Genomic DNA, 27891 nt, shown 5'->3' on the forward strand with positions numbered 1-27891 from the left:
AGGCTGTTGATCTTCTTCACTGGAATGATACATAGCTAGTTCATGGTCTAACAAGGACCACCAGCTTCTCAGCAAAGCTTCTTCCCAACCAGGTAGCCCGCAGCATGTACTAGTGCATGGGGTTGTTCCTCTCTGGGTGAAAGACTTTGCATATCCTTCACTGGATTGTGTGAGGTTCCCATCAGCTCAGCTTTCCAGCCATCAATGTCCCTTTGAAGTGCAGCACACCCACTCCTGTAGGTTTTCTTTTAATCCAAGAACTTGCTGAGGGTACAGTGTGCTCCATCATTCAGGTCACAGAAGTTAAACAGAGTAAATTACAGTTGCCTGAGCTGTAACACAGCCACTCCAGGAAACTGATCTTCACAAAACATAATGAATCAGTTCGCACTATTATAAACTTCTCATGAATTATTTTTTCAACTGTTTTAGAAAGAATGAAATATAGAATAAGAAATCTGAGGTTAACCTTGCTTCAAGTAAAAAAAATGAAATGAGTTTAAAGAAGAGTAACACAGTTGACATCCTGCTGCAGTACAAAACTAAGTAGCCTGTGTTCTGTTGACACCAGTAATTTCTGTAAAAAATGTGTAGCTTTGCTAGCATAAGAGCTGATATGTCAGGATAGCAAAATTATTTAGACTACACAATGAATATCAAAGAGAAAATAAGAAAAAGGTAAGTGTAATTTATTTCTGAGAACCAGTGCAATGGGCAAATACGTAAATCCAAAGCAACATAAAATTTAAAAAACATATTTCAGGTCATTGCTTGCCAAAACCATCCTGCTCACAAAGTGCCTTGACACCGTTAAATCCAACAGTACAGCAGCAGAGCAAACAGGCAAATAGTTAAAGGCTATACAGGTAATTCAAAGTCTATAAGCTTCACAGAGTTTTTGTGAAATCCAGTGTACATTATCAGAGAGGGAATTTGCTGCATCTACTTCAGGTTCCTTTGATTAACACTATTTGACAGCAGTGTTAATGATTCAGGAAAAAAAACAAACCAACAACTCTGCCAAGTTTATCAGATTTATAACATTAATCAAAAACATGCAAGTTTTAGTTTATGAGCACAATTTTGAAATATCAAACCGCATACTCAGCTGCAGCAAGTCAGTAAAACTCCACTGAAGTCAATTGAGTTTTATGCCAATTTACCCCAAACTTGGCTCTCTGTAGTTACACTTGACACTAATTCTTTTACTCAAGTACTGCTGATATAGAAGGTAATTACATTATGAGCAACTTTAAAACAATTCAGAAAGTGAAGAATCTCTCCAAAGGAGTTACAGCCAGAAGAGAAATTCAATATTCTCAACATCACATCTTCAGAATGAGTATTACTTTATTATGGATAACACTGTTCAGAATTAGGGCAGACATAATTATAACTGCCACAAGAACCTAGTGGGATAACAAAGCATCTTGATTCAGGAGCAAATACTATTGGTGACAATTATATGACCAAAAAATCAATTTTGAAGTGCAGAGTATTGGGAACGGAAATACATTCTTAATCACAGAAGCTGCAACTGCAGATGCTCTAACTGATCTAAATGATGCTTGCATGCATCATTTAGAAGAAAATAAAGTTCTGATGGTTTTCCTTTTTCCAGTAGATGTTCTTCAGTAGCTGTTACTTAAAAGAAACATCTTCATGGTTTGGTCCTTTTTCAGCTAAGCTGAGAGAAAATCTGCTTTGACAAGGAGCTGTATTGAATTAAGTGCGCACATAAAAGACAGCAAATTTACAACAGAAGGAATTTCTGGGCAGTACTCTCAGGTCAATTCCCACTCTCAAACAACAGCCTTTCAAGCAGAAGATATAATTTTTTTCTTTTTTTTTGCCATAGCAAGATCAGCACTGACAGCAAATTTAGAATACAGACTTGGTTTCAAGACAACTTAAGTCAATTTGTAAAGTTTAGATCAATTTATAAAGTTCAGAAAACCAGAGAACACATGATACTTTTAGCAGTCTTGCTGTGAACACTCCAGTAGCTTCAGAGCCAAACATTATTGGAACTAAAAATAAATGTCCCAGTCTGCAAACTACAGATACCATGGCTCTGACATCAGTGACTGCTGAGTACTCAGATGGATAGTGTGATAATTTCCAAATGAGACCTTTCTATTACATAAAATAGTTTCTAGAAATTGCCAGCAGGCAGCTTAGTGTGTGATTACCAGATAAAGAACAGACATTAGAAAGTTACATGGGTAAGGAGTGCTGCCAGTTCACAGTAGCTTCACTTACCTAGATATTACTAATGTCTGCAAATTCACTGGTGGGCTGGACTACAAATCCATGGCAACAGCATTTTGGGAAAATATGGTAATTACTAAAAAATCATTTTGCATGGGGCAGTAAAAGAACAGACAAAACCTTCATCAGAAATTACCGATGTAATTAAGTAATTAAGTAAGAAACAAAGCAAGGGGTGCAAACAGAAGACACCAAAAATAAAAACAAGAGCAACCCATAGCTTAGCATTGATAGCATTACTCTGGGAATCAACAGCTCAAACCATTGGATGGGGGACACCTGCAATGGGTACTGCAGTTTCCAGCACATCCCAGATAAATATTTAGAATAGATTCTTTGTTGAGCTTCATTAACATCTGTAGCTTGTATTTAAATACACAAACCACTTCTAAAATACCTTTTTCCTTACGTAGAATGTAGTTATCTCTTCAGATCTGATTGTCATACTCAACTGGAGCTAAGTATCACCTTTTTCTCCTTCCCTTCAAAGCTCTTCACATGGGACATTAATGAAGATTAAGGTCTTTATCTAACAGCTCCAAGATTATTCTAGGTAATTTTGTAATTCTGTTGTTATTCCCTTCAAAACATTCTTGAGTTTTTACTCACAGGTTTTGTGGCCTTAAAACAAAACCAAATTTGTTCCTTACTGGATTGAATCTGAATTTACCACATCATTTGGGAAAACACTACATTATAACATACTAATCAACTTCATTGCTATCAACAAGACATTTAAAAGCTGGGGTAATTTCTCAGGAATTTCCTTTGAGTGCCTTTTAATGTTCCTGTTTACACAAATTTTAGAAATGAATCTTAAGTTTCAGCAATTGATTAGTCAAAGACTTATCTCCACTCATCACACTCTTACTGACAAGAGTATGAAAGCCACTATCCCATTTTCTCATTGGGAATGAAATATGTACTGCAAAAGTCTTAATTTAATAACAGGATGAACAACTTACAGCCCACAGGATGTGTACAGGCTGCCAGGACAATAAATCTGTCCCAGAGCCTACATTCCCTCCTTCCAAGCACTATTACCGATCATAATCTGGAGGAACAGGCCAGGTTGCCCATAGCCCCTTTCCATGGCTATTTTTCCTGGAAGCCTAGCTCTCCATCCACATTAGATGAGTGTCCATCAGGTTCAGTTTGCGTCAGGAAACTCCACATCCCTGCACATGCACAGGAAGATCGTGCTGGGTGTAACCCCAGTGTAAGAGGCAACGGCACACAGATCACTTTGTCTACTGGAGTGAGATACACAATCTACCAGGAAGACTATGCAAGATTTACAGAGTAATTGCAATACTTAAAGCTGTATGATTGGTTTCTTAAACACTTGTACTTGCTGTCTTTTGTACCTTCTCTGCATCAGCACACTCTACTGTAACCTGTGCATCTCCTATCACTCAGCTCTCCATGGGATTCTCCTCCAAATATTACCAAGCCCTAGCTAAAGTACCCTCCTTGTTTGCTTGGTCACAAGCTTTACCTGCTTCACAGCAAAGCATATGCTGCTTAACTGGGGCACACTGGCATCAACTACTCACAGGAGTCTGCTCTTATCCCTCTTCCATCCATTCCTTCAGCAGGACTCTTTTTTAACCAGCTGCCATGAAACCAGTAGGAACAAAGTACCTGTGAGATGTCTACTATTCTGTTAAACACTGCTTAACTTGTTCAGTAGATTAAACTGTTGTTGATGGGAAGGCTGAGGATCATACAGCGTTTTCTTTAGGAGAAGGACAGCCAGTTTTTGGTGGGGAAGCTGGCTAAAGATAATATTGTCAACAGAAGTTGCAAGGCCTTCTAGACTGGTATTAATACATAAAGGCTATTAATCACTTATGGTAGAGATAGTGAATAACACATTAAGTACTTCCTTAGCAGGATAAAGACAATCCTCAACTTCATGCATTTTCCTATACACAACTGCCTGCTCAAATACTATTTATTCTGTAAACCTGCAAGGAATGCAGGGCCAGCAAGCACAGAAAGCCAAGCAATCAATCTTATGCATCCACACACACCCTGGAACAGCCTTATGTCACACAGATATTTGAGACAAGGGTTGCACAGCTTGGATTTAAAAATGCCTGCCCTATGTGCATAGTGGGGGCTAGCATCATCACTGCCAGCGACTAAGGATGGCCTGTAAGCTTACAGAACCAGGAAGCCTCACACAGCTGCTAAGCACATGCTCAGAGTTCATTAAAGTTCAAGATTCAGGTGATGTACATCAGGTAGGCATTCACAGCCAAGGAGAGACACTGGCCAGTCATACAGGCAGGACTTCTTAAGCACCAGGACTGTTCATCCAAGGAATATCAGCTCAAAGTCTCGTTCCTATTTTGAAAGTAGGTTTGTTCCCTACTTTCAGGATGTACAGCTGTGCTTGGACACCCACAGAGCATCTGAATTTCTCAGCTTGGGTCTTTTGATGTTCCTGATATTTACAGGAACAGAATTGCTGGGCTTTGCTTGTCATCAATAATACATCTATCCTATGAAAAACAAGAAGACTGTGATATCAAAAAAAAGAAAAAGAAAAGAAAAGAAAGAAAAACAGGAGAGAGAGAAAGGTCTATTTCTCTTTCAAATGCCTTAAAAAACAAAAAAAAAACACCTTTCTTCCAGATCCATGTGGATATATGTGGAGAGAGGATGAAACCTTTGAACAGTAACTGCTATAAATCTTTCTTCTCTGATCATCCCCTCTCTGACTCATAAATCTCCATCTACCAAGAAATGAGTGCATAGCACTCACAAAGCATAGCATGCACCTAGAAAGGAGGCACAGTTAAAAGAGAGAAGAGAGATTAATGATGTGGAGCCATTTCCTTAATGAACAGAACAATTTTTACTTCCTATTCATCCTAATGAGTATCAATAAATAATAAGATCAGCAACAGGTTTGAATAGAACACAGATTAATTTAAATTTAATACATGTAAAGAGCATTATAATAAGACTGAACTGAAAAAGATGTTGAGAAAGATAGTTTTCAGAGATACAACTTACATTTTAATGCTTAGCGTGACCTGGATCTGCTGTAGATGGGTATAAGAACCAATGAGAAGGCATATTTTATGTTTCCAGCCTTGCACAGTAGGTTTTGTTGTGTTTTATTGAGTTAAGGCAAATAAGACTGCACAGTGCTGCAACTATTTTACACATCTGGAGCACAGCAGCAGCATCTCCATCCTGCAGACCAAGAGGTCAGCAAATGGCATAAGAAAGAGGGTACATCAGCCACAACTGAATCAAGAATGCAAGAAAATTAGCTGTCAGCATGATTTAAGATTCCCAACAAAGTAAAGCAGTTAAGGAAAGCAAAGCAAATGGTCCTTGAAAAGATAAAGGAAACTTTGCAGCAGATGTAGAAAAAAGCAGCTACTAAGGTAGGAAAGGGTGTTACCAGCTTCAAATTGAAAGCAGGAAATATTTTGAAAGTGACAGAAAGAAAGAACCCACGCAAGCACTGGGCCTAAAAATATTTTGACCTTGAAGGAACTGAATCTTCCTCTCTGGTTCCCAGGACATATCACCTATCAAAAGGCAAAACCTTTTTAACAGAAAACATGCATCACCTACTTGATATATCAATGTAGGTATCCAGTTAAGGCTTGTCTGATACAGAGTACATGACCTTTGCCTCATGTTAACTGAGGAATTGTCAGCTACTCTGATTTAGCTCTCTGGAAAGCACTCCCACCCTAAGTTCCACCTGTGAGATAAAGCCAGCTGGACCAGGCTGCAAATGCAGACCAGCTTCAGCAGAGCTGGACCAGGATGGGAGGCTGACTGAATGTTTTGGCTCTGAAGAACACCCGCAGGTCCTTCCAGGAACATTCCAGTAACCTCCTACCACAGCATCTCTGCTGCCACCAGATCCAGCATAGCTGCTGCATCCATCACTCACCACTCCATAGGTGCCACATCCCAGGTCTCTGGCCTCAAAATAATGTTCTCTCCTGTACATCAAACCAAATGAGTCTAGGAAAAATCATGACATCTTGGAGTCTTTAAAAAAATAAGATCACAGCAGTTGTAATTGTACTTAATATATTAGTGCTAAGAAAGATAGTGAAAGTATCAAATCTTTCACATAAAGTGCAGGCCAAGCTAATAATTTCTATGTGCAATTATACTTCTTTCATTGTCAAAGGGGGATAATCCTTTATTCTCAACATTTTCACCATATTTTCCACATATAATTCCAAGCTCTGCCTTTACTAGACAAAAAGAGTAAATGCCAGTGAGAATAGATTTCAAAATCCATAATTTAAGTACTGCAGCAGTATAACTTGTCAAGATACAGAATTACTTACTACTACTTGTTCAATAAAATATGGCAAACAAGGTACTGCAAATTCTTGCAATTCTCTTTTAAGAAAGGTATTTGACCTTGTTAACAACAATTGTGAGTTTGTTACTGTCTTTGAGATAGTAAATATATAAGACAGCTAGAAAACTTTTTTATTAAGGAGAGAACATTCACTATGTTGATCTGGTGTGCAGAGAAAGGGTTGTTTCATTTCTTTTTGCTTTATATCATAAAGATGGTTTACTACTGCAGGAAAAGTAAGACTGAGAAGACTGAAACAATCACATTCTTTTAGGTTTATATCCATTTCAGACTTGTATCTTGATGTGGAACAAAATCAAATATAGTTCTCCTCCTAATTGTCCAAGCTATGGAACAATAAGTACTGCACTGTAGAAAACAAGATCTAATACCAGAAGAGGTAACTGGGATTTCATGCTGCTTATATGTATTCACATAAAAAGAGATGCAATCACAAGGAAGTGTGACTCATTTGACACCAGAGAGACATTTTCTTTTTAACTATGCATGAAAGGGATAGTATTGCCATATACTGCTCAAACAGCAGTGAATCAGAAGCAGTAAGGGAACTGCTGCATTTTATAGCTTGTAGCAGTCACATTAGAAAACCTGGTCTGGTCCTTATTGCCATGAAATCAGTTCTTATAAACCCAATACTCCCCTCCACAAATGGAAAGTTCCTGAATTCAGCCACCAGGCTCACAATTATGACACACTAGATCTTCTGCTAGGGTCTAATAAACAAGAAATAAGGAAAATTCATGTCAGTGACTATCACCCAACACACCAGTCACACTATGTCAAACGTGCACTTGGAATCTTCTCTGCGTATCGATCTTCAATGAAAATTGTGTCTTCAGACAACAATTGCAGGGTACTTTTCAACTCCTGTATATACCTCAAACTCAGACAAGTCTGTGTCCTTTATAAAACTAGACAGTTACAATCTCCCTTTTAAAAAGTACAAACAATGCCACATTCTACAGTAACTTCTATACTGATGAAACGTAAAGGTTTCTAATTTTTATAAAGCTATTTACATCATGTTAGCAAAACTATCTTGCTAAATTACATTTTCCAGTTCATCAGTCCTTATTATGCTACTTATAAGCTCACTTCTTCCAAGAGTCAACCCTACTCACATAATCATGTCATGCCATTTGAAATGCCATGACATTATTTTGTCACACAAAATGGTTGAAATTATCTCAATGATGGCAAAGTAAGGATTGCTGCTACACAGAATTTGTTATGAGAAGTGAAAGCTATAAAGAGCTCTTGAAACAGATTTCAAATCTCAGAAGCACAGAGCTTTTAAAAGCCACTAAATATCACAGGTCATCGTAAAAGGGGAAATCCAGGTTCTGGAACTCTTGTCCTGAATTATTTCAACAGAAATATTAAAAGAACTATAATGTGATTTAAGATTATGAGATTTATTTTTATAGGCTAGTATAAATTGACTTGGCGTTAACTCATTTTTCAACATCAAACAGTATAGAGAAGATATCTGAAATTACCACCTAATATAACGACTTAAACAAGTACCTTCAAAGTAATGGTTATCCAAAGAGAAATAAGTTTGACAGACTGAGGTATAAAAAGAAAAAAAGAAAAGAATAACACTAACAGAAATATGTCTAAAGCAAAAAAAAAAATCCCTTCATGCTTGCCCACATGCATGTTGAAATGAAAATTAGAGCATAGTCTTCAGAAAACATAGCTAAAAAGCACTTGGAAAAAAAAATCAGTTTTGCCACACAATATTTCTGGGCACACCAATGTTCACGTTTTGATCAAAGACCCACTACAAGCACACAACTTTGCCATTTTACCTTATTTTCAGAAAACATGCTAATAAACAACTGACAACTTCCACATGATTAAATGAGAAAAAAATCCAGAAACTGGTATATCTCACATTTTACAACAGCAGCAATGGCTAGCATACAAGTCCCTGATCAGAACCCTTCTCCTGGGCAAAATAAATTAATGCTAGCCAGTTCTCAAGACATCACATTAACAAAGATAGGAATAACACTCTCTTGTATCAGTAAAGCATCATCTGACCTAAAGTGCAAGCTTTCATCACTAGAACATTTTCAAATGAAATAGAATCAACCTTCAAAGACATCGTCATATAATGAGCTGCCTTTGTCATCCATTTTGACAGATTACAGCATCTATATATGTCTTGTCCATAATCTTTTAAGAAGGCTATGGAACTCCAAGAAAAAAGACACATCCAGTCAGTATGATTTATAGACCTCTCTTTTCCACTCCTGTTTCATACAAAGCTGCACAGCACTGCAGAATCTTTCACAACTGATTTCTCCACCAAATCCACACTGCAATCTTAAAATTATTCTCTCAAGCATAAACCATGTAAAATCATATCCTCAGACCTGAAAGATGCTTTCACCAGTGCCTCAGGACTGTCCACAGGTGGCAGCTCATCTGCTAGGATCTCTTCAGGGGGTCTAGGGTCATTGATGATGGTGGGCTTCGGCCTTTCCTTGAGGTTGCCAGTCAGCCCACCGATAATGGTGTTCCACAAGCAGTTCTGCGATTTAGATCCTGCAGAAAGAGAGAGAAAAAGAAAATGAACTTATGTTCTCTGGTAACTCAGCAATCTAGAAAATGAAGATTTCTTTGCCTGTTATCTTTCTGCATTTGCATCATCATACTTCACAATTATGACTGAAAACCAGAAATAAAGCTCAAAGTGAAAATACGTTTTAATGTTTATGTCGCTTCAAAATCCAAAACTGAAATGACTCTGCACCGGGTCTGGCTAGGATACTTGGCTTTTTCCTCACAGCAGCTCGTATGGCACTGGATTCGTGACCAAACAGTAATGATGCCACACCAACTTTTAGCTATTGCTGAGTAGTGCTTACACAGGGCCAAGGTTTTCTCTGCTCCTCCTGATGACTCACCAGCAGGAGGGCTGGGGGTGCACAGGGAACTGAGACAGAAAACAGCCTGCACCTCTGACCCAAACCGACCAAAAGGATACCCCATACAGCATGACACTGCACTCACCAATAAGAGCTTGGGAGAAAGGAGGACATTTGGAGTTACAGTATTTGTCTTCCCAAGTAACCATTACACTCCTGCTTTCCTGGAAATGGGAGAACATCTGCCTGCTCACAGGAAGTTACAAATTAATTCTGTTTTATGCTGTGAGTGCAGCTTTTGCTTTACCTACTCAACTCTTCATCTCAACCCACAAATTTTCTCACCTTTATCCCTTCAGTTCTGGCAGAGTGAGCTGTGTAGGGATTTGCTGTCTACAAGGGTCGGTACACTATGGCCTCCCAGAGAAAGATACAGTTACAAAACAAGTTTTCAGGGGTCAACCATAAGCTCCCTCTTCACATTCAACTTGAATTACAAGTTTGCATGTATTGATGTTGCAGTATCTTAAATGAAAGAACTAACTGAAAACCAAAATAAACTATCAGCACATTATTGTTGACTTGTGTTGACTCAAGTTAATGAAGCTTAATAATTACATTTTGTAGGGTGAATACTCCAAAATAATAGCACCCACACAAAATAATGAAGATGGACAGTATACTTTTGTATGGCTTATCCAGATGGTATAAAGACAACTGAAAAATAAGGAAAGGTTCGCCTGTCACTGACAGTTAAGGCTCACCTGAAACTCCACAGGAGAGGGATCTCTAACAAGAGACCCCTCTCCACTGGTGGTCAGCCCATAAATGGGGTCTGGGAGAGGTGGAGCCAGACTGCACCCCTTCCGGTCACACAGGTGCATTGCCTTCACCTGTGCTCCTGCAGCTGACTCAGTGCTCACCTCAGGTGATCAATCTGTGGTTCAGGCAATGATTCAACAGTTCCCACACACGTTAAAGAAAAGGACTAGTATTAGAAAAGGTATTTACTTTCTGTTGAAAGTTCAGTATTTTTCAATAGACATTCAAATGTCAAAATAGATCTAGGGATGAACTTCCTATATTTACTTTGAAGTGTCACTGGGTGCCTTGTGCTTGTCATTCACAGATCCCACCCTTATGTGTAAATGTAGTTTCACTGACAAAGTACAGTTATTTATCCTCCAGTCAGATCTCTTCTCTGCCTTTGGAGAAGAGAATACGAGGCTTTATCATAAGGTTTTAAAAAAGTATGCTTCATATTTCAAAATATCACTGAATAAATTAGGTACTTCTAAAAACCCCACTGATGCTGCTATGCTGAACATCTGTACCTATTCTAACTTTAAAGCATTATAGAATACAAACATATGGACCAGCAGTTTCCAAAAAGAGCAGTTAAGTGCTGAAATATCAATAATTTCAGTTAAGAGACTTTCCACAAGCATAAGTTTACTGGATTCCAGGGTAGTAAAACATACCACTTCTTCTGGTGGTCATTCTGCATGGACATTTTATGTCTATGCAAAACAAACAAATCTGACAAATGGGATACTTCTGAAGTAGTAGAAGTACAGCTAATTATTTTTTTTAATAGAAGCCTGTACAGATAACAGGAACTATCTGGAACTGTAGCTGTTCAGTAGAGATAGTTCTGGATCTGTCCAGTAGAGATAGTTAAACAGCAAATAATGGACCTAACATATATATCTGTTCCAAATAGAAGAATTGCTATCTAATGCATTATAAGAATATATATATATAAGAAAACATTCTTTAGAAGCAACAATATCAGCTGCAAGAAACAGGGAGTAGCAGGAGTAGTTTGCTAGCTGTCTTACGTGTCTTCTTTTCACACAGCCAAAATGGCACAGATATAGAAGATAAACAGGAGTTTGTGTTTATCTCCTCCATTCCAAAATAATCTTCAGGATATTTTTCCAGCTAATCAAGAAAGCTTTATAATCATATGCTTTTCTGCTCTTAATTGTCAACAGTTATTTAATATGCAAGGACCATAATCACCCAGATTTACAGGTAGCCTCGGTGTCCTGTGCTGAGTTCTAACAATAGCTAGAAAAATTAATAGTCACACCAGGTAGTCCAAAGCCAAGTAATTTATAAGCAACAGCTGCAGAATTGAATACAACATCAGCACATCTTAATCATTTAAGGATTTGTGATGCTTTGCTACAGTCGCACTTCTGTGCTTTGGTACCACTCAAATTTCTCAACAAAAATCTGTTTTATTTGAATGGGTAAGCATTTGAGTTCCCATTTCACATATATAAAGAAATATAAAGAATGCAAGATACTTAAATTATTTGATGGACCATACAGGTCATCTGTGATAGAGTCAAAAATACTGTGACTCCCTACAGTATTTTGAGAGGACCGTTTCTTTTGCAACAGTATGGCATACTTGGGTCACAAATAAGGTCCACAAAGAAAAATAAGTTGTCATCCAGCTGTAAACACTGCACACCAAGAAAGAAATCAATGCTTACAGAAAAAAAAAAGTTGTTATGTACCATTAAAATCATGTTTTGTGTAAAAGAAGCACTCAAACCACAACTATAATTTTGAAGCTTTCTCCTACAATTATTCCAAGGAATCTGCTGAGCTCCTCAAACCCACACTTTCTCTTTATTTCCACATCTCTATCTTTTATTTTATAAGCACTCCAGCTAGTCAGGTACAAAAGAACATATTAGCCTTTTTCTGCACTTACTAGATACAAGTAGCTCAGAATTTGCACTACCGTTGAAAACTCACAGTGACAAGTTAGTAAACTCTTACTGAAAACCATATAGTCACCCATCTCAAGTTTATTGCAATATATATATTATTTTCCCCCACATCATTGGTACATAGCCCCAGACCTTTTCCTCCCACATGGACATTCCTCCAAAAAGATTCTTTTTTATGATTAGATCTAGGCAGCAAACCTAGATAAACAGCTCTCCTGAGGATCAACATCAACAAATCTGCACACTAACATGAATTAAGTAGTTTCACTACAGTAATGAAAAGCCATGTCCACCTGCTCTAATCAGCATGTAGCCTGCCCAGCTATAGTGTTTTGCTTAATAGGCCTGAGTGACCAACCATCAGCTTCCAGCTGCCCAAAACACTGAATGCCTGATGGACCTAAATCCCCAGAGCTGCAACTGTTCAAGCACTGCTGGCACAAGGTGACTGGCACATTCACTAAAAGGAGTAATAACCTCTTACATTCAAGTCTGTGGAATGAGCTGGAATTTGATGTTGAAGGGAGCAGGAGGTGGACTAGCCCTAGCATCTAAATGAGTAACAACTCAATTTTAACTTCTAATCTTTGTGATATGTCTAAACATTTGCAAAAGTTCTTCTCCCTCTCCAAGGGTACTTGGTGAGGTAGGGGCAAAAGCGAGATAGATTTTGGTGTTATAATTTAAAACACAGAACTCTGCTTAAAGAATTGGTGGTATATTTGACCTACCAGATGTTCATATACTTTCATACAGCCTGAAAATATTGTTACAATGCAAGTCTGCCCACCTGGATAGTACACAGCCATCATTCCCACTGCCCCACTTAACAGCAGCAGCCTTTGCCTCTTCTTTGTTCCCAAAGTAAGCTGGAAACAATCACATACCCCAGAGAGCTGTGAGGAAACGGTCATAATGGGCAAAGCTCATCTGAATTTCTGTAGCATAACTGCCATTCGGTTTGTGGCACAGATAGGTAGATAAAGGAAATAAGGAAGGTTAACCTAAGTACATTTCCACCAAAATCTAAGTTTTACTACTGACCACAAATTGGCAGTTATTGTAGAGCAAAGGGAATCCTGTTCTCTGTTGTGAAGAAGTTAGTAATTGCCTTCAAACTGATCATTCAAGTGAACGTGAAAGGTTCTATACTAAAAAAACACTTGGTCTCTGGTTTGTGATTCATATGCCAATGATAACAATCTTCCTCTGTCTCCTCAGTTATTGCTAGATTCCTTGTCCTCAAATGATGCCAATTCCTATGTCATTCAACCTGGATGTTTTCAAAAGTTTGATCTGCACCCTACTGACTGTTCAATGAAAACACAGCATAGCAGAGTAGATAACAGTGTTCTCAGCAAAAATTTAGGTACTATCAATTTTACTCAGCATGTACTTAGGTTATGTTTCTGCTCCAGCGGGGGGATTGGAGTAGATGATCTTCTGAGGTCCCTTCCAATCCCTGACATTCTGTGATTCTGTGATTTCTTCCTTTTCATCAGTTCCCATTCTAATTTCCCTTCCTATTCCAACAGTTATCATCTTACAGTGTCATGACCACGCAGTCTTTTTTTGCCATACCCCATGTCACTATGCTTTTTAAACTTTCTTTAGCTATTTGTTTTCAAAATAAATAAAGAAATAAATCTGTTTATGGCACTACTTGTGTCAAATCCATTCTAAGTTGTGTATTTGTTTTCCAATAAAAAATGACCATTTACCCATCCTGTTTCAACATATCCTTGAATTACTTACAAGATTTGTTCAGCACAGTTGTTGCTCTATGTTTCACCATGTAGCAGTTTGACTTGCTCATACAATGGTTTGGCTGTCTTCAGAGCTCAGAAGATGATAACTTAGACCTTAAACTCTGCTCCTTTAGTAATACTGTTGACTTGAAGAAGCTTTCCTACTGGTAGTTTAAAATGTATTTTAGAGTCTTCTGTGGAACTTGGTGCCTCAGTATACTTACTGTAGTGACTGTCCATGAACTGGAATCAAAACTGCTCTCTCTGTTTAATGTATGTGTTCATGTTAATGATATATCTAAATTAAATTTTGGTTTCTAGGTCAAATATTGAAGTCTTGTAGTTAAACTACAAAATGATGGTTGTAGGCTTTTTTGTTCTTTTCTGCAGAATGTGAGGAGCGTTTGGAGGTACAGGTGGTAAATAAGTGAAAACTAATGGCAATCAGTACAATTTTAAAAAGAGGAAGTGCCACTGGAGCAGGAGAACACTTGTATGTGTTGCACAGTAAGGCTGTAAAATCTCTGCATTTTCAAAATTCAACTGAGAAAATGCTGAGCAAGTGGCTCTAGCTGACCTTGCTTGAGTAGGATTTTGGACTAAGTGATCTCAAGAGGTCCACTGCAATCTAAATGACTCTAGAGTCACAGTTTTTTCTCCTAGTTTTGTAGGACTGCTATGGTACGTTTCCTTTGGTGGGAAAGGCCACCACCTGAAGGACAATAAGCAATTGCTGCTATAGCCTGATAAATGTCCATGATAGAACTCATCAAGCAGGATTATAGCTAATAAAGAAGGTGATGGAAGCAAAAATATTACAGCATTATGTGCCTCAAGACTGTGAGAAGACAGTAAGATGTCCTGAAAATACTTCCTTGATCACATGCCATTGTGGATTTTTAGTGGGGAAATATTTAACTGGATAATGTTAGGAGCTGGTGAGCTTGCAGGCCATTAAAATATAGCCAATAAATTGAGGACCGCTAATGGATAGGGTTTCCCAGAGAATCTGTGGATGCCCCATCCCTGGAGGCGTTCAAGGTCAGAATGGATGAGGCCCTGGGCAGTTTGATCTAGTGGGTGGCAACCTGCTCATTGCAGGGGGGTTTGGAGTTCGATTACCTTTAAGGTCCCTTTCAACTTGAGACATTTTATGATTCTATGATGATTCTTTGATAAACTAGTTGGATTTTTACATCCTCAATCTGACTCCAAAATCACTAAATTAAAATTGTAACAGTCTGCTTTACACTTCAAATTCTTCTCCTCCCTCCCTACACTGTATTTTTTTTTTATGTATGTGTTTCCCCCCCGCCCAGCACTGCATATCCAACACTTCAAGCATCCTGTGGCCTTGATCTCACCTCACCTCCTCCCTTAGTCCTGTGCAGCTGTAGACTATTCTCCAAGGCCTTACAATGGAGGCTCCTCTATTTTCATTCACCTGACATCATTCACTATTTGGTTCTCTTTCATGCAATGGAAGTCAGCCCTACTTCCACAAATAAGGCTTGGCAGCCTGCTGGAGAGCCAAGATTAAAGCAGTAACAGAACTTGTTTTCTCCTGGATCTCAGACCTAAACTCTACAGACAAACAACCAAAAAAAGCAATCTTATGAGCACCTAATCTAAACTAAAATGCCAGCTCAGTTTACAGTGACGTGGCATTACAGTTGACCTACTAGGCAGGCAGTTCTGCAGCATCAAGTCCTCATAACCTGAACATCTCAGAACAAATGATATTTGGGCTGAATGTCCCAACCTTATAACTAGTATTTAGGAACCATAATGGACAAAAGCAAAGTGATAAAGAATTCCAAACATCTGCATTTCTATTTACATTGCTATCCTTTGTGACTTCCTTTGTCATTAAGCATTTTTAGCAAACAGCCAATACTAAATAACAGAGGCCCCTTTTAACCTTCATGGTCTGAAATATGAAGGAAAATAAACCCTAAATCAGGTATAAGGAATGCTAGTACAATTTTCTTAGTCCTGTTCAATCTGTTCCATCATTTCATAAATCAGTAGATGTGACAGATTAATAGCTACAGTAGTCTGTATCCTCCACACTAAAGCTTGTGTTAGGTATGGTATGTTCCGAGCGCCATCCTGTGCCTATGCGAAATACTACACGTAGACGTAAATCCGGTGTTTCAACCTGCAGCACACGACAACAGCAAGTGCCCTCTTTTAATGATGAGAATGGGATTTTCTCGGCTAAGTGATCACTAAGCGCCATGAAACTTTATCCATTATAAATAGGATTTCCAGTCTTCCTCCTGTTAGCTATAAATTTCATCATATGTTTTTAATGATCCGTATGGTCAAATTCATGTTCTGCTGGTCTTACAGTAGCAGATGTGTCCCTTTGTTCAAACCTGGAGCACTTATTACAAAACCCAAGTCATATATTTAGTTCCCAACCCTGTCACGTGGTGTAAATGGTGATGAGGTAAGTACGTTTTGAATACACTTTGCATTGCTTATAGCTTGCAATTTCCAAGGCTTAATGTAAATCTTTGTAGCCACTGCTGTCAACTTCAGATGGCTTTCTGACACAGATTTACAACCTTTTATGCTAGCAAAGACTATAGCCACAAAGCCTTCCATCCTTCTAAACTCACATCAATGCCATTTAGTAAGACCAGATTTCCGTAAGACACATTTCCTGCTAAGTACTGTCGTTCTTCAGTTCAGTACTGTAAATGAACTGTAATGATAGGGTTGCTATGAGATTAAAAGACATATTGAATGCGTAAATAGACAAATCATCTAGTTAAAATTAAAAAGTCTACTTACGGGCAAATCGCGAAAGTGGCCGTGCATTTTTATCACCTGTCTCATTTGCAACTGAAAGGAGAAAAGACAAAAAAGCATTAAACTTAAGTGTTACATTATCTGAAATTACTAATATTACCAATTTTCAAGCATATAAACAAGACACAACCATTCACAGCAACTGCAGTTGCATATACATATGCGTAGGTATAACACAAATAGAGGGTTTTTGTGTGTGTGTGTTTGTTGTTGTTACTGTTGTGTTTGCTTTTTTTGCCACTAAATGCATCGTTTGTCCATCTGGTTCAATTCTCCTTTCAGAGTGAGCATGTCACTCTATAGGCACCTGTGAACATTGCCTTGTCCCACATAATAGCTGAATCAGAATTTTCTCATGTTTAAATATTAGCCATTAACAGTACATAGCAATATATGACTAAAGTCATACTTACAAATTATATTTTATATCATATATATATATCATGAAATATATTTATTATCTATTGTTCATATATACATTATGTCAAAATATCATTTTTGTCCTTTACATTTGGGAACACAGTAAGCAAAAAAGTAAGATTTTTCTATATAAGGAAATGCATTACTCCAGAGGAACATTTAATAGCAAAAATTAAATGAAATATAAGGATCTAAATACAGGAATCCTGGAACATTGGAACTGCATATAGATATTATCTAGGATAAGAGCAACACCAAACAATCTTGCTTTTTTCTGCCTCATATTCATATTGCCATAGCTCTCAATATTTATATGACCCAGACAATATACAGCTAGTCAAGAGCATAAATGACTCTTTAGGATTCCCAAAGATTCAACTATAGAAGAAAAATGAGTTATCAAGGAGATAAATTACACCCATGACTGATTTACTATAGCTAGAGTAATCATGAGGAAAAGCACTGATGGGCAAACTGAGAGGATAACACATTACGAGTGAGCACAGAAACCTTGACGATTGTTTTCTTTAAAAATGCTGTTTTTCAGAAACAAGACAAACCAAGAGAAAAGATCCCATAAAGGGTTGCAAAACATGCCTAGAACACAGACTCACAAGTCCCAAGCACAATAATGATGTCAGCTAAACACTGATGTACTCTTTTAGGTCATAAGAGGCTTTAAGCAAATTTAATTCTTCCCACAAGTCTTAAGATTGTCAGCTTCAGATTGGTGTTATTTAAGAATTATATCTGGTATCATTCCATCTTTCACTGCTTACCCTGCAAGCTTTACCCAACAATTAAGAAGCTCTAGCATGCAACAGTTATATAGAATTATAGGTTATTCTAAGTTGGAAGAGGCCCACAAGGGCCACCGAGTCCATCTCCTAGTTCCACACAGGACCACTCAAACCCTGTCTGAGAGCACTGCCCAAACTCTTCTTGAACTCCAGCAGCCTGAGGCCACAACCAGTGTCCTGGAGAGACTCTCCCAGTGCCTGATTACCCTCTGGTGAATAATCTTTCCCTAACACTTAACCTGACTTCCCTGATACAGCTCCATGCTGTTCCCTTGGGCCCTGTCACTGTCACAGAGAGCAGAACTCAGCGCTGCCCCTCCACTCCCTTCATTGAGGGGCTGTAAACCACCACAAGGCCTCCCCTCAGCAACTCTGCTCTGGGCTGGACAAACCCAGAGACTTCAACCACTCCTCACACATCTTGCTTTCTAGACCCTTCACCATCTTTGTAGATCTCCTTTGGAAGCTCTCTAACATAAAATCATAGAATGGCTTAAGTTCAAGGGGACCTGAAAGATTATACAGTTCCAATCCTCCCTGCCATGAGCAGGGTTGCCACCCACTAGATCAGGCTGCCTGGGATCCCATCCAGCCTGACCGTGATCTCCTCAAGGGAGAGGGCATCCACAACCCCTCAGAGACTGTTTCACAGTCACACCACTCTCTGAGTAAAAACTTTATTCTTTTTTCTAAGCTCAGCCTCCCCACTTTTAGTTTAAAACCATTCCCCCTTGTCTAGTCACTATCAAACCATATAAAAAGTCAGACTCCCTCCTGCTCATAAGCTTCCTTCAAGTATTGGAAAACTGCAGTAAGGTCTCCAGGAGTCTTCTCTTTTCCAGGCTGAGTAAGGCCAACACCTTCAGCCTTTCTTCAAAGGAGTGGTGGTCCAGCCCTCTGATCATCTTTGTGGCCTTCCTCTGGACCCACTCCAACTGCTCTGCATCCTTCCCATACTGGGGTCCCCAGGCCTGGACTCAGTACTACAGTTGGGGCTTTACAAGGACAGAGTAGAGGGGAACCATCAACTCCCTCTCCCTGTTGGCCACCTATTTTCTGATGCATCCCTGAATACTGTTGACCTTCTGGGCTGCAAGAGCACACTGCTGGCTCATGTCAAGCTTTTCAACCACCAGGACCCTCAAGTTCTTCTCCACAGGGCTGTTTTCAATTAGTTCTTCTCCCAATTTGCACTCATATGTAGGATTGCCTAGATCCAAGTGCAACACCTTGCATTTGGCCTTGTTAAACCTCATTAGACTCTCATGTGACTACTTTTTGAGCGTGTCCAAGTCCCTCTGGACAGTATCTGTCCCTTCCACTGTATCAACTGCACCACCCAGCATCGTGTCATCAGCACACTTGCTGAGGGTACACTCAGTCCCACTGTCTATGTCAGTAATAAATGTGTTGAAGAGCACCAGTCCCAGTCTCCAGATGGACCCCTAGAGGACACCACTCATGATTGGCCTCTTCCTGGACATAGAGCTGCTGACCACAACCCTCTGGCTACAGTCAGCCAACCAATTATTTGTCCACCAAACAGTCCAGCCTTCAAATCCATAACTCTTAAATAAATAAATAAATAAATTTTGAGATAAAGATGTGGTGTGGGACCATGTCAAAGACCTTGCACAAGTCCAGGTAGACAGCATCAGCTGCCCTCTTTGTCATCTGGTGCCATCACTCCAGCAGAGAAGATCACCACATCGGCTGGACACAGTCTGCCTTTGGTGAAGCTGTGCTGCTGTCATGGATCACCTCCACATCTAACACGTGCCCTAACAACTCTTCCAGGAAGGTCTGCTCCATGATCTTCCCAGGCACAGTGAGGCTCACTGGCAGGTAGTTTGCCAGGTCTTGTCTTCTCTTCTTCCTTTTTTGAATATGGCAATGATATTTCTGTTTTTCCAGTCACTGGGGCCTTTGCCTGACAGCCATGATTTTTCAAATATGATGGAGAATGGTTTGGCAACCACATCAAACAGTTCCTTCAGAACCCTGGGATGCACACCATCTGACCCCACAGATTTATACACATTCAGCTTCATGAAGTGATCTCAGACTTGCTCCACTCTTACACTAAGAGGGATTTTGCTCCCCCAGCCCCCGCTTAGAAGTTCAGGGACATAAGAGGCATGATAAGCCTGACTGGCCATGAAGGCAAATAATTAATTAAGTAATTCAGCCTTCACAAGGTCTGAGAAGGCCAGCTCTTCCTTTTCATTTATCAGAAGGGATATGCTCTCCTTTGCCTGTCTCTTCTGTTCACTGTACCAAAAAAATCCCTTCTAATTTTTCACATCCCTTGCCAAGTTTAATTCCATCTGCACCTTAGCTTTTCTGACTCCATCCTTGCACATCTGGACATCATTCCTATATTTTTCCCAGGCCCCTCATCCCCTCTTCCATTAATATTCTATGTCCTTCTTATATTGTGGTGCCAAAAATGCCCAAACTTGCACACAGCGCTCGAGATGAGAGTGCACAATGTGGGACAGCTCCTTCCCTCACCCAGTGGCAGTGTGGACCTGATGCACCATCCCCAGGTATGGTTGGCCCTTTGGGCTGCCAGAGCATGATGGTGACTCAGATTCAACTTGCTATCAGCCAGAACCCCCAGATCTCTTTCCATGGAGCTGCTCTCCAGTCTCTCATTCCCAGTTTGTACATATATCTAGGTAGTTCCACTCCAGGTGTAGAATTTAAGCACTTGTTAAAAACTTCATATAGCTGCCAATTCCCTGCCCTTCTAGTCTGTCTATACCTGTTCATATGTCTCTGCAAGGCCCCTCCACCCTTGGAGGAGTCAACAGCTCCTCCTCCCAATCTATTGTTGTGCACAAAATTACTCAATATTACCTCAAGTCTTTTATAAAAAGATTAAAGAGAAATAGCCCCTAAAACAGACCTCTGCAGAACTCCACTGGACAGCCTGATATAAATCCATTTACTGTAACACTCTGAGCCCAACCTGTAAGCCAATTATGTTATGTACTTCTCTGTAGGCTGAGCATTTTGTCCAGTAGGATACTGTGAGAAACAGTATTAAAAGCTTTTATGAAATCCAAAAAGATCACATTTACTGGTTACCCTTGGGCAATAAGGTAAATAACTTTGTCATAAAAGGAGATTCGGTTCATTACACAGGAATTTCCTCTCATGAATTCGTATTGGCTGTGACTAATGACTGCATTCTTCCATGTCTCTTTCAGTGACTTCCAGAACAATCATCTCTAGAATCTTGCTAGGCTCCAAAGAGCTGCTCATTAAGTCATTGCCTTGTTTTGCTCCCATTAGCCAGTAGATGGTGTCCTTAAAACGTGCCACTTAACAAAGGTGCTGGAAGCACTGAGCAAGCAAAGGGAGCTTTCTGTACCTCTGTCTGGGTTAGTATAAGGACTGCAAAAGCCCTCTTGCTGCAACCAGACAGGCAGATTGGGAAACTCGGCTTCTATGGGCACAGTCACATGGACACTTTTCCAACAGAGACCTCAAAATGTTTTTAAAAAATATATAAGTTCAGAAAAATTCTTCCATTTTGTACATATTTCCTATTGGTCCATCCTCAAAATATGACTAAGGTGCCTCTTCACCTGGGGAACTTACCTGGCAAGCAGAAGCAGGGGCCCTGAGGTCTCCCAGGGTTCCCTTCCTTGGCAAGCACAAACTCTAGCCAGATAAACTCTCCTACACAAAGATACCAGAGTGACGACGCAGAATTAGGTAGATCCAAAGCAGTTTACTTGAGAGTCAAATCTGCTTCTGGTTGAGATGATGGCATGTTGAAGGAGAGGCAGCCCTGCATCCAGGCTTGGGGCTCCCAGCACAGAAAGATGTAGAGCTGTTGGAACAGGTCTAGAGAAGTGCCACGAAGATTGTCCAAGGAATGGATCAGCTTTCCTATGAGGAGCTGAGAGAACTGGGCTTGATTTTTTAGCTTAGAGAAGGCTCTGGGGAGACCTCACTGTGGGCTTCCAGTACTTGAGGGAAACTTACAAAGAGGAGGTGATTGACTTTATGCTTGGTCTGATAGTGATTGGACAAGGGGGAACGGTTTTAAACTAAAAGAGGAGATTTAGATTAGATGTCAGAGAGAAATTGTTCTGTGGGAGGGCATTTGAGGTGCAGACACAGGCTGTTCAGAGAAGCTGTGGATGCCTCATCCCTTGGGGAGATCAAGGCCAGGCTGGATGGGGCCCTGGGCATCCTGATCTAGTGGGTGGCAGCCCTGCCTATGGCGGGGGGAGGTTGGAACTGTATGATCTTTGAGGTCCCTTGAACCTGGTCTTCAGCTCCTCTCTGGGTCACAGCACAGTCTAGGCAAAACCTTATATGCACTAATAGCTATGTCGGGACATTAGCTGAACCTAATAAAACGTAAAGGCTAATTAACTGTGCTCTTTCCCTCTTTAATGTATTTTCTCTACTCAGTAGATGGACAGTAGGGGCTCCAGGTGTACACGTATTCTCAGATGTTTGCCACTGACTAACCAGACACTGCAGCAAGAGTTTCAAAGCACTCCACCCAACATCTGTGTTTGAGAAGCTCAGCTCACGTAGTCACAACAACCAACAGAACAGGTGTTGTTAATCCTCTCAAATACAAGCATTTCCCAGTTCCAGACCACATGTTTGCTTTTACTGCTTTCCAAACATCAGACTGTGTAATATACAGAGTAATGCCCTTCCATCTGTGTACAGTGATCTAGAGTAGCAAACACAGGTAAAGCAATGAGGGGTACAGAAAGCACTGCGGATGTTGGTTTTGAACTACTAGCAAAATTTCTGATACAAGTGAGCTAATTGCTACCTGGGAATTTTATGAGACCAGTGAAGTGTGTGTGCAGGTGAGATCTCAGATGGTTTTAGCTTTGCAACCAGAAAGGGAAGTTATCAGGGACAAGAAGTGAAGAGCATTTCTGCACATATATTGTGAGATTGTCTTAGAAGATTTTACATAATGCATTTTTCACTATGGAACTTATATCCTAACAGTGTCTTAGAGGATCTTCTGAAGACATGAGGAAGTAGCACTATACAAGTGACATGTAGATAAGGAAATGCTTTTAATCCAGAAGGATGGAAATACCCACTGTTTGTTGACAGCAATAACGTTTTGGGAGTAAGCAGGTATGAATTAATAAAACTGGAGCAAGAAGCTGAATTTCTGAGAAGGCAAGTCACAACCCACACCAAAGACAATTTCTGGTATTTCCTATATCGTGGCAGTGGCTCTGCCCCACTGAACAGCACAGCCCAGCCCCAGGCACTCACCCATTACTCATAGCACCCACACAGCAGCGTGCAATCAGCACTGCCTGGACTGAAATCAGGATGCGGGGATGGCATGGGGCAGTGCTGACCCCAGTGTGACAAATAATTGCATGCAGTTGGATATGCTGGCTAAACACGGACCCGGGAGCTGAGTAAAATATATAGCCCTGCTTTGCATTTTGATACAGGAATTTGAGATCAGGTTTCAAGATTATTTCAAAATAATCTTGTTGGTTTTTTGTGGGTTTTTTTTTCAATATTTGCAACTCCATTTTCAGTCAGCATAAATACATTACCTGCAAATTTTCATATACAATGCATAGAGTTGCAATCAGACAGTCAGCTCAAAAATCTGATCATGTCTCTCTACCAAACCTTTACAAGCCTGCTCTGACCAGAGAGAAATACTCCCTTCTTCACAGTCACAGCTTATTCACAGCATTGCTGTTTTCAAGAATGATGCATGGGAAGAGTAAAATTTCATCAGAAATCTCTGATGAACACTTTGAGAGCTCACTGAGAATGGCAGCCACTGCCATCAAACCAGGGTGAGGCAGTTGCACAAAAATAAGACCAAATATCCAATTAGTTTTGTGGGTTTGTTGCTCTCTTTTTTTTAATAAAAATATTCAAGATTAAAATAAGTTTTACTACATATATACATTAATTATATTATATATTTTCTGAGAACTGGTCTGTAATTCTGTGTAAGTGTTGAACACTAGAGCTTCTTAACTGGTGGGTAAAGTTTGCAGAGTTAGCAGTGAAAGATGGAATGATACTGGATATAGTTCTTAACACCAATCTGAAGCTGACAATCTTAAGACTTGTGGGAAGAAATAAATTTGCTTAAAGTAATGCCTCCATTTTTATTATGTTGACCCATGACATCACAGGTGGATGTTGGTGGTATGGCAGTAGAAGTTGAATGAAAGTTCCCACCAATAATCCATTACATGTTGTTGCTGTGTGACAGATGGCAGCAGAGGAGCATTCTGACAAAATAGTGTCTGAAGTGAAGGTGTGTCACTGAACTCCTCCATGCAGAAAATAAGCCCCCACTGATGTTCATCCACATTTACTGAACATTTATGGAGGCCAAATGCAAAAAACCACCCTAATGTTTATGGTTGCTTGTCCAAGCAGACAACAAAATACCAGGCCTAACCAAATTTATTCACTTTCAAATGTATTATTTCATATTATATCTGCCTGAAAATCTCAAGAACATCTCCTTATTATAAAAAGAATCTTCATATACATGATTACTTCTTTGATTAACATGGATCATTCGCGTGAGTTGACCATGCACAAACTTTGAGCCCTGGGCAGTCTTCAGTTTATAACAAATGCCCTGTTAAACTGTCTTCCCTACAGCTTGCCACCCTTTTCTGCAGCAGGTATCAATTTCACCAGTACACCCCCTCAGCCAATTTAGCTTTCAAGAATTCTTTGTCAAATTTCTAGTACAATGCAAAGAAAAACATACCACTTCGTTGTATTGACTCATCAAGATTGATAGACAACAGATATCATCTGTATCTTGCAATTGCAGAAAGTAGTAAGAAAGTCAGCTATTTCTTACCTATAAATAAGCACACTTTCAAGAGGACTTTTTAAATCAATCAAAGGTCAGATGAGTTTAACTATTTATTTCATGCTGTAGGAAAAATTCTGAAGTATAAGGAAGAGGGAATGTATATTAGATAAGTACTAGATAAAATCACAGAATTGCAGGGGTTGGAAGGGACCTCCGAGATCAAGTCCAACCCCCAAAAATGAAAACACACATGGAGATAAATCTGCATTGAACACATAGAATAAATTTTTCTCTGGAATATTCTATTTCTCCTTCCCCTCCAAAGGCACGTGTTTTGTACAGCTTTCCTATAAAACAAAAGTAAAAAATCTGCATTGCTATGAAATCCCTGTAATACTAACATGTCCTCTCTCAACAATCATTTCTTTAAAACTAAGGAGAATAAAAAATCAGTACTACAGTTGCTGAGAGAGTTTTTGTTTGTTTGTTTGTTTGTTTGTTTTTGGTTTTGTTTTTTAACAGGCAAATCAGTCTCTCTCAACACCTCTGGGAAGTCCAGGAGTTTTTGCTCTCAAAGACTGTAATGTAGTTACACATTTCATAAACTCATCAAGCTCTATCTTAAAATAGCTTGTTTGGTGCATCTCATAAGACTCTGCCAGAAACTGATGGCAGTGTGGGTTATGACCTATCATTTAATTTCCAGCATAAACTTGCTCACAGTCGATTTATATCAATTTCTTCTGGCACCAGCAATCTGTTTTAGATGAAGTATTTCTTTCTGGTGCTTAAGCCTCCTCTGGCTTTTGCACTGGAAGCCTGAATTACCCCTTTCATCATCACTTTGTGGACTAAATACATCATCATTTTCTAGTTCTGCCTTAACAGAATAGGTATCTTCGTATCTCCTCCCCATCTTTATTGAACCTCTTCAGAGTCAATTCAGTTTCTTACAGGGCTCTTGAATGTTTGTGTACATTACCATACCCTTGTCTGGCCACACGTTAATTGGGCCACAACACCCCCCCCCCCCCCCCCATGAAATAACAGATCATAGCAGAAGTTCTTATTATTAAGTCCTCATCAGCATAATCTTTTACTCTACTACCAAATTCCACCCTGCTTTTAGCCCAGTAGATCATCTGAATTAAACTGTTAGATATTCATATCCTCCTCTGTACTGGAAATGCTTTGTGTCACCAGCAGCAATTATCAGCACTTTCCTTCATTCTGTCACAGTCATTAACAAAAATTTTAAACATGATCAATCCCACACAGAGATCAGAAGCACAATAACACCAAAGGAAGGCTTTTCTGGTGGTTTTCTTACCCATTTAAAAACTAAGGTTCCTTATAAAATACCCTATCTTCATGAGACTTGGAGTCAAATAAGATCAGGAAAGACAACAACCATGCTAATAATGAGACATACGGTGGCTGGATGGAAAATTCTGCTCGTTAGATTTTTTAATCAAGCACAGCACAAACGTCAAGCATATTAACTATGGAGTAAGTGCACATGTTACTGAGCCAGAGATTATTTAGACCCCACTAGGGTTAGTCTCCCAAAGACTTTTCAGGATAATACTGTCAAATCCCACTACCACACAGAAAAAAACCACTGACCTAATATGACTTGAATTGCTCATGCTGCAATTGTCAACAATACAGTCAGTATAAACATAAACTCCTAAACGCAAAATCAACACAAAATTACAAAAATACACAGTATCCTTTTGCTAATCAGAAACATCAGATGTCTTAAACTGGCTCTCCAAACTTAAGATTCTAATTAGTTACTGCAATTTAGTAGCAGACCGACTACGCAGATAGCAAAGCCACAATATAAGACTACTCTAAATAAGAGATATGCTTCCAAATACTTCTGGAAGGCAGGAAACTGCAATCTTTACTGGTAAGTAATAATCAAGAGACATACTTTACCCAGTATTTCCCAAAATAACTTCTAATGGATTTTTGTTGCTTCTGTTTGCCTGGCAACTGTACTGTACACCAAACACTGTCATCATTAACTGGAAAAGGAACACCATACTTAGCTGGTGATTCATTCTTGTTATGAAAGGATCTTATACTGTAGATTGTTTGCATTTGTGATGGGGAAGCAGCTTCTGGAGTGGGAGGCACTTTGTTCCCTCAGGTAATGGAAAATAGTTGTTGCCTTTCTCTGAAGGGACTCTCATCCAGGCACAGATATTCCTGCATCTTAGTGATGGCCACAGAAATGTTATCGAAGAAGTGTGAGGTGTATACAGGGAAGTAGTAACAAAGAAACAAGTTCAAAACATCTGTGTGAAAATAAGCAAAACTGATCAATACTCTGAGCATCAGCTAAATCTCATTTAGAGACACAGATGTAAACACTGAACTTGTGAAGCATCACCCTACTAGCACCTTAAGCTTAGAAGGGCACTGATGCTGGGCACTGGAAATCAGGGAACATAAGACCAGCTGATGGCTAGACCAAACTAACCTTCCAGTCACTGAGGCTCACGTTATGCATATTCCTAGCCTCAAAAAAGAGCAGTAGTCCTACATAATCTATAACAGTATTAATAGGTATTCTGTATGTTGAGTATCCCCCAGTTCCCCAAGTTCACAAAACAAACAGATCTGCTCATATAAGCACCAGGCTGCTCTCATTTCCAAACTCTGCCATGTCGGTCTTCAGAGTACAAAGAGAACAGCAGCCCCATTGCCCCTCAGACATACAGGCCTCTGGCACTCCTAGCCACCAACAGCATGGGGTGGACACTGAAGTGCTTGATAAGAGCTTGAGAATGGCTTCTAGAGAGGTTGTGAGCCAGGAGATGATGGAATAGGTTAAAATGTATATATATAACACAAAGAACATACATATATATGTGTGTGTGTGTGTGTGTGTGTGTGTGTGTGTGTGTGTGTGTGTGTAAATAAAATAAATAAAACTGCTACAAGGTGGTGAAGCTACTTTAACTTCCAGCTTACAGAACAGGACCTTTTTTTCTTGAAAG

The 27891-nt window shown here is 39.5% G+C and overlaps 1 protein-coding gene across 1 annotated transcript in view; it reads right to left on the reverse strand.

The window, feature by feature from the left end:
* PDE1C (phosphodiesterase 1C) overlaps positions 1-27891 on the reverse strand; it is a 268813-nt gene that overhangs the window by 213735 nt on the left and 27187 nt on the right. The window contains exons 2-3 of the mRNA XM_065752712.1: positions 16826-16876; positions 9031-9202 (exon numbers count right to left, since the gene is read on the reverse strand). Of these exons, the coding sequence (XP_065608784.1) occupies positions 9031-9202; positions 16826-16876 (223 nt within the window). The remainder of the gene's footprint in view (positions 1-9030; positions 9203-16825; positions 16877-27891) is intronic.

This window comes from Cyrtonyx montezumae, unplaced genomic scaffold (genome assembly GCF_038088225.1).
Source record: "Cyrtonyx montezumae isolate F1298 unplaced genomic scaffold, pur_monq_1.0 scaffold_8, whole genome shotgun sequence".
NCBI classification, from domain to species: domain Eukaryota; kingdom Metazoa; phylum Chordata; class Aves; order Galliformes; family Odontophoridae; genus Cyrtonyx; species Cyrtonyx montezumae.